Genomic DNA, 9068 nt, shown 5'->3' on the forward strand with positions numbered 1-9068 from the left:
GAAAAAAAACACAAACAAGAAAGAAAAAAAAAAGAAGAAAAAACAAATTTTATTCTCATTACAATTCTCAGAGATAAATAACGTTTTCTTTTTCCTTTGTTATTTTTCATTAATAAAATTTTGTTTCGACAATTTACAATTAGGTGAAACTCAAGCACTTGCAAGCCCGTCAGTCGAAGAAGCAGCATCAGTTAGCTAGGTCATTCTCATACACCTCCCACCTTGTCCAGAGCATCAGCAAAAGTTGCATGAGACCGAGGTGGAGGTGTATGTCGATGAGGAAATCACTAAAAAAACAGAAAAACTCTCGATCGTTAGTGAAGTATCCGAGTCACCAGATGTGCCGAGTTCTGACGAGGAGGAGGAAGAGGAGGATAACTGTTGTGATCTTGAACAGGTACTTAACAAATTTGTTTCTATCTATTTGTAAGGATTACACCAAATTTTTTTTTTCTTTTAAAATATATACCAATCCTTTAAATATGTATCCGATATACATATATATCCTATAAATATGACTTATTCTAAATTGCTTAAAAACTTTGTTAATTTCTTTTTGTTTTATTTTTTTTTATTTTAGACAACAACACCGATCAACAGTATCTCCGAAAAAATAGACGTTTCAACGAAATTGAACGAGGAAACTCCTGTTGGATTTATCTACAGTGCATCACCAACCTTCTCCGAATTTTCATCATAGTGATCGACGACGTTTAAATCGTTTCTAAACTTTCATCGATTTATATGATTACGATTATGATATCTATATACTCGAGTAGAAATTTTTTTACTACTCTTGAGTAAAAAAAAAAAAATTAAAAAAAAAAATAAAAATACTATACAAAGATCTCTTTTTTTACTATTTTAATTGATAAAAATGGATCGGAAGGATTTTCCATAAAAATTTTATGATATCAATTGATCTAATCGATAGCGTTTATTCGTACGTATATTATCTAATAATCCAAACGTTCACATTCGTAAGCGATATTTTACATAAAAATTTGTCATTTTCTAATAAAGATTTCAGAAGAATTAAAGAAAAAAAATAGGGAAAGATAAACATGATCGATAAAAAAAGATTGAATTAATTTTTAACGAGAAATAATTTATAATATTTGAAATAATTTTTTTTAATTTTTTTTTTTTTACTAATCATTCATTTATTCGGAGAAAATTCCATGTAAAATATTTACAGATTAATAATATATATATATATACGATATTAAATTGATTTTTCAATCGAGTTATATGCAAATATTATTAATTATCACGTCGTTAATCATTTAAGACGATATTGTACAAAGAAATTAGTAGAGGCTAAATTGAAAAGGAAAATAAAAAAAAAAGAAAATACTTGCAGCACGATAAGAATTGCTAGATAAGAGAAGAAAATTAAAAATACACGATGAATAATAATAATATTAATAATAATGAAGATGATGATGATGATGATAACGATAGTTTTTAGTCCTATCATTAATGATGATCGTGTCTATATTTGTAGTGAGAATGATTAATTAATAAGTGTAAAGAAAATTTCTAACTTTTTTTTTATTTTGCTTTCTTTCGATATATTCACATATTTTTTGTTTGGCAAAAACATTAATACCGTTGCATATCGGGGAAAAAGAAAGAAAGAAAATGAAGTTTATGAATTATACGCGCGTTTAATATAATAAATAAGACTTTGAAATATTTTCAACGAACATCGATTTTAAAATAACAACATTTCTTCTGTGAATCGGCTGTATTTCTCATATTTCTATTTGCGTCATCTTGATGAGTACCGCTGTTTTTGTACCGAGATAATAACATTACTGATAGAATATATTAAAATATTAGAAAATGGAAAATCAAAGGAAAAAAATATCTTATTAAATAAATAATTATGTCATAATAATAATAATAATTGTGTCTATATATATATATGAGAAAATCAAATTTGCATAGCATAGCATATATATGCAAAGTGTGTTCGAAACGTTTTCAATCAAACGATGTCAATGTAATCTATGCACGAATATGTAATATATTATTTATATACCATTCTTTTTCTCTTCGTATTTTTATGCGTAGAATACATTTAATCCGTTTGATCAGAAAAACTTCAGACACCTTATATATATGCATATACTTACATATTGTAAATAATATCAAATCATTGATAGCTTTCTTTACAAAAAAAAATATAAATAAATAAAATATATTCGCATTCTTTTAGTATATATTATTACGTATACATAATTGCGAATAATATGAGATAATTATTTTATAAGAAAAAAAAATAAAAATAAACGAAGAAAAAATATAAAATTTAAAAAAAGTAAAATAAATGAAAACGTCAATATATCGACGTGCCAAAAGAAATATAATGGACGGTAGATTTCAATTAAAAGATATGAGAAAGAAATATTAATATAATAAAAATATCATGTTGAACTTTGTAATTGCAACGAAAATGAACGTGTGTTGTAATAGAGTACTACATGTGTAAATGTAAAATGTCATGTTCTCATGAAGTTATTAACGTAGTTACATCACTTAAGAAAATATGAAAAATTTTATTTTGGGATTAACAATATTGTATAATTTGTTCAAGAATCTATTATATATACATTTATTTATTTATTTATTTATTTATTTATATATTAGCCAGCAATTATTAAAATGATTCTAAGTTATTTATACATTTTTATTATGAAATATTTTCACATACACTAACATTAACATTTTGTTATTTCTCGTATAAGTATATTTATTATTGAAAAATAATTTTCTTTTATTAAATTTTAATAGTTAAACAATAACTTACGATAAAATATGCTTTTTTAATATTAAAAATAATTTAAACTACTTTCATAATAACTGGCTTATATATACATATATAAAATATATATGTACATAAATGTAACTGCCGGCGATAATAAAATTTTTTTGACTAATCGTAGAAGGAAAAATTTTGAAAATAATTATGTAAATTTTAAGATATATACATATATACATTAAATAGTAAATGGAATATTAATTGTTGATAATATAATATCGAAAAGTTACGTTAACTTTTCGTACGAAAAGATTTTAATATGAATAAGAATAATAATACAGAAAAAAAGAATATAAAAAATTATTCGTAATCGTGAAGATGAACTACTTTTCTTCCTATCAATTTTAAATCAGAGAGAGAGAGAGAAAGTATCGTTGTACGGTCAACGATTGAAAATAAATTTTAACGTTTGAAAATCATCTCGACAAAAAAATTCCTTCAAATTTGAATTAAACATTTTTCGTTATATGAGAAAGAGACAGCTTAACAAAAATAATATTCCTATTCGAGAATGATCGAATTTCAAATATATTTAATATAATGAATTAATTAATAAATAATAATAATTATATAAATAAAAAGAAAGCACGAAATTTACTATTAAAAATATTGTGCCGTTATAATACATAATTAAAATCGTAATTCGCGCGTAATAGATTAATAAGGACGTGATCACGTGGTAAGATACTGCAAAGATCAAAACAATGACCGTTAACGATCTATAATCCTAGTTTTTAAGAATGAAATTTGATATTTATTGTGCCAAACAATCGTTAGCTGTTCAATCAAAGACCTAGTCAAAATAAATACATATATTAATGTATATTAAGTAAGAACATAAACAAATTTAGTAAATTATTTGTTAATATGTTTTGTACATAAATATAAAAAATTAGATAAATTATAGGATGCAAAAGTTAAACGTGAAAGAAAATGATAATAGAAAATCAAAATTTTTCCTTTTATAGATGCACTCTCGAAATACATTAATATATTATTATTATTATTTGAATTTATTATAAAATTACATTATGCATTTCCTGTGCATAATTTACTTTGAAAATAAAATAATAACTGCAATATTTGCTGAAAAAGTAAAAAAAACGACTTTACATATTCTAAACAATATTAAACGATATATTAAATATAAATTTAATGAAAATATATATATATATATATTAAAGTATATTGAAAAATGCGTTTGAGAGAACGTAATCTAAAGTTATAATTAATGTGATACACACACTTGAACATTTTATGTATATGTATTAATAATTATTAGTATCGTTAGTATAAACTAATAGAGCTGTGTCTTTCATATGTAAATAATTATAGAGAAAAAAAAACGAAAAAAAATAATTATAGAAAGAAAGATAAAAAAAGAACAAAAGAAAAGAAAAAAAGAAATAACGAAAATAATGTTCGAATTTTACATATATCGGTGGACGTATCAAGTTCCTTTCGTAAGTAATCTTATACGAGTTTAAAAAAAGAAAAAGGAAAAAAGAAATTAAGCCTAATTGATCATAACCAATTATACGTAGACATGAAAAATGATTTTCTAATCTTTTACATATTTCATTCATTAAAATACTTTTGTTAATGACAAGCGGAAAATAAATCATTCACATAGGTGAAAAAAAACTTTCTATGTTTTTTTGGCAAGAAAGTATGAGCCAAAGACTTACACATATAATAATAATATTAATGATAACAATAATAATAAATAATAGTAATAATAATAATAATAATAATAATAATAATAATAATAATAATAATAATAACAATAATAATAATAATAATAATAGACAAGTATCGCTAATGTATTATTAAGAAATATAAATTATATATCAAAGGTGCATCGTTAAAAAGTATATATAGATGAATATATATGGGGTATTCCACGTCAAATCGACAGCTTTTGACCCCGAAGAAACCCCGACGAATTTTTTCAGATTTTTTTGGCCAACCCAAAAGAAATTACAAATTTTTCAAAAATTCAAAATTTTCGTTCCATTGTTATTTCAAATAACCATAACTTTGTCAAGAACAGACTTATCGAGACGTTTATTTTTAAAATTTTTTATTTTTAAATGTACTTTTTGGAAAACAGTTTTTTTACGAAGTTAAAAATGATAAAATAGTTTCAGTAAAATCGAAAAGACTCGGGGTAAAAAATGGTCGATTTGACATGAAATGCCCCATAGATAATTAACGTTCATATTAGAATCGTTTCATATATTAGGAATTTATGAATTTTTATGCTCCCAGAGGCCCCTAACAGTTAAAAAAAAAAAATAAAAAAAAAATATACCGCAAGTTTCAAGTCTTTATTTAAATTTTAAACTAATCTGTGCACAACGATACAAGTTTCCCTACTAAATAAGACGTAGTTATTGGTATTAAATAATCAATTATTTATTCAAACTATAAAATAATTGCCCCCAAAGTTTGAAACTCTGTAGACTTTATTCTTTTAACAGTAGCTTAAACTGAGAATTTTTACAGATTTTTGGATACTATAATTTTGGAGTTGCAGTTAGATAAAGATTATGTTGCCTAATTTTTTCATTCACCCCTTTTCTCATCAAGTTTTGTACCAAAGATATTTCGAATATCCTACATTTTTTTCTCGTATCATAGAAACAAGCAAAATAAAATCACATGCTTTTGAGATGACTGTTAGAAATATTATAAAAATAAAAAAAAAAAAGACAAGTAAATCCATTAAAGTCTTAAATCTGAAACAGATATGTTAATAAATTAAACATTTTATTAACAAACATATTTAAAATCTATTGTAAACCTGTGCAAATATTCAATGTTATATTTATTATGGACTTTAAAATATAAATATTTCATATTTAGTGTTGATATGTGTGCCTTCAGAAATGCATTTATACATAGATTATAAAAAGCAGGAGAATCAAAAAGGTTTGTTGTTAAATCCAACGAAGATCACCTGTAACAAAAAGAAAACTATATTAATAATACAATCAAGTGATATGAAGTAGCCTAACATATGAATCGTCCAATTCGTAGATGCACTTTTTAATTATATTCTATATTTATTTTTATCAAATATCTATCTACCATTGCTATGAAGTTAAATATAAAAGAAGTTATTTTACATTAAGAAAAAATAAAATAAAAATAAAAAAAATAAAAAAGTAAAAGTACAAATATTAATTTACTAGAGAAAATATTATCCATTAATTATTATGATGAATACTTTTAAACTGCATTATATAGAAAAGAAAAAATTACAAATTTAATAAAATACGATCACAATTAAAAATCTTAAAGACAAAAAAAGAAAAGAGAGATTACTTTGCAACTTTTGGACGATATAGACACAAATTTGGTGTCCCAAGGAGATGGAATGGTCCATCATCTCCACTTACAAATAAAAATTAATGACGAGCAAATAAGTAAACAATAAAATATAAAATATGACTAGAGAGCCATTCTCTAAAGGTTCGAACTTGCTGTTGAACCTTTGGACATAACTCAATAGCCTGTAGTTGCCCTCTTGAGTCACAATTAAGTGGGGGCCTCTTCGGCATTAAGCCTCTTCTTTCTACATTCCATAAAAACTGCATTTGGACATTTCCTACGTGCGAACAAGATAAGATCTTTCTTTAATTTTGTAAATAAACTCGTATTTTGTTATGGTTCTAATTTTCAATTATTAAAAAATTAATTTACATTTCGCGTTCACTTTTCTAGCTCGTGAACCGTCAATGAACTTAGAGTTCATTGACCATACACGAGAACATTTAATCGAATGTCCAAGCAGATGATAATTTCCCTCGATGACCTAATAACACTTCGCACTTTTAACATTGAGTAATAAAATCGAATTGAAATAAGTAGTGCAGTAAATGTAATGCATTTTCTTGCAATACCTTCATTTCATTAATTCTTTATGTTTAATAATATCAAATATTTGTAGCTGTAAGACGAAATCGCGATAGTGCGTAGTACTAATCCTGAAATACTTAAAACTAAATATCAAATGCATCAAAGAATTTGCGAATTGGATTCGATTCTAACTCGTTCGAGATAAAATCGAAGTAGAAATGAATTTTTCAAATGGTTGCAAATACCTTTGAATCATGATACATAATAAAGATCACAGAATAGTCACAAAATAAATTAACAAATCAAGCATAATATAGAATGAGATGATAAAATTTTGTAACAATTCTGTATAAGCCAGGAGGCGGAATTTCCACTCCGGAGTGGAAGCAAGAAGTCTAATGCCTTTCCTGGATCCTACCTACTTAAAATTAAAGTTTTTACATTCATTCTGAGAAGTATGCTACCTGCCTGCCTATTATCGATATTTTTACCCATTTTAAGAAAAACCATACATACCCACCCACTCACTCCACGGTTCTCACACATACCACCAGGGTGCAAAAGCCTAAACTAGAGAGCATGCCCCGGGGCACCTCCGACACCCTAGTTCAACCACGTTTTCTAAACTTATATGCTAATGGGTATACGTACGTTTTGCTGTAATCGACTGCCAAGGCTAATGATTATTGCATAAAAAACTAAAGCAAAAATACAAGTATACACTAATATATTTATATGCATACTAGTAATATACAAGTATATCAAAGTTTCCACAAATAAATGCAGTAACTCTACTATGCAAACGATTATCAAAAAAATTAGAAATATTTAATATAAATATAAGAATGAAGATAGATATGTAGAAGTAATGCTTTAAGTATTTAATGATGTATTAAATGAATAAAAAATATCGCGAAACGATGTACAATACACACTACCTATTACGCACACACAGGTGTAAAGTACATCGTGCAATCACTAGCACAATAACAGCCGCCAATAGGAGAAAAAACTAAAACTAAACCCACGCTAACTGTTTCTCACCCATACGTGTAACACCTGGGCACACGCATAGATGAGAACGCAGAAAGTATGGGGGGGGGAGAAACGGGAGATTAGTATATTAGAAGCTGAAAATCCTGATCTAAAAAATATGATTAACACATAATAAATATATCAGAAGATTTTAATAAAAATTCATCTAAACGGGCTAAGGACTCTACAAGTCATTTGGTGAATAATGACTTAAACAAGCGAATGAAAAAAAAAAGTTACCCCATATGAAACAATTATAGTTTCGAGGTAAGGATGTATTAAAAGACTTTACGGTGATGATGGATATTTTTTGCAAACCTCGGACGATTCTTTCACTAAATAGCTGTTCTAATGAAAGAACTGGGCTTTGAGCCACCACTTAATTGCCAGAATCTATCCGTTCGCGAATTTGGTTTGTCTTCTTGCTCATTTATTAACAATATCGAAGTATATATTATTTATTTAATATCAATAGATTATTCTCGATTAGATAAACTATGTACGAAGCAATGCATGTAAGACATTTATTACATACTTTTCTGGACGAAAATGAGTAAATTAATGCTCAATTTCATCACTATTGACCACGAACAAAACACGTAATAAAAAAGAGAGTGCATTTATTAATTGCATTATTAATTAAATGAATTTAACCGATGAGACAAGAAAACCTATCCTAAACTAATAATAAAACATACAATAAAATATACAATTTTCATGAGTAACTCCTAAAAAGGAATTACTTATGTGCTCGTCAATAATTTATTTAAATAATTACAACCAGTAACTCGTGCCGATTTGGACCTTTCATCCTCGGCATGATTGAGCACTGGAGGGACTTTAAATAAAAACTCACGATTTAAGAAGTTCTGCGATGGCTCCAAAACACTCCTACTTCGCAGCAAGTATTACAGTCTGACGATGGAAGACGATACTCGATTTGTCATTGAAGAAGATTCATCGAAGATCCATCCAAAATCCATCGAAGATCCACCAAAAGTTCATCGAAGATTCATCAAAGATCCATCGAAGAATTCATTCAACATCTTTGAAAGGAAGAGAATCCATGGTTTTATCTGTAAAATAAAATAGAAAAAACGATAAGTTATTTGGAATAATATCCAAAATCATGTTAAAATAAAATCGAATAAAATGTAAATAAAAATGAATACTTACAATGCATTCCAATGGGACGAAGCTCAATGGCATCACGGTGATGCACACCTCGCGTGAATCTAATAACGCGGTATAAACGAAAATAAGAAACTATAGATGAGTTTCTTATCGCGAATCCAAAATTTTATTATACGACGAACAACACTGACTCTAATTCGCGTTTGAT

The 9068-nt window shown here is 26.5% G+C and overlaps 2 protein-coding genes across 6 annotated transcripts in view; both read left to right on the top strand.

Annotated features, from left to right (window-relative positions):
* Positions 1-397, top strand: part of LOC107069149 (metabotropic glutamate receptor 6) — a 50313-nt gene extending 49916 nt beyond the window's left edge. For all 5 annotated transcript variants that reach the window (XM_015326185.2, XM_015326187.2, XM_015326186.2 and 2 more), the window contains one exon: positions 144-397. In XM_015326185.2, the coding sequence (XP_015181671.1) occupies positions 144-199 (56 nt within the window). In that variant the 3' untranslated portion in view covers positions 200-397. The remainder of the gene's footprint in view (positions 1-143) is intronic.
* Positions 200-6509, top strand: LOC149032691 (uncharacterized; the record flags this gene model as incomplete). The annotated part of the gene is made up of 2 exons (XM_089172342.1): positions 200-397; positions 581-6509. Coding segments are annotated over 2 exons (318 nt in total), but the record flags the coding sequence as incomplete, so codon positions are not given.
* Positions 6510-9068: the final 2559 nt, after the last annotated feature.

This window comes from Polistes dominula, unplaced genomic scaffold (genome assembly GCF_049000335.1).
Source record: "Polistes dominula isolate Pdom_NZ unplaced genomic scaffold, Pdom_raw_medaka contig_73, whole genome shotgun sequence".
NCBI classification, from domain to species: domain Eukaryota; kingdom Metazoa; phylum Arthropoda; class Insecta; order Hymenoptera; family Vespidae; genus Polistes; species Polistes dominula.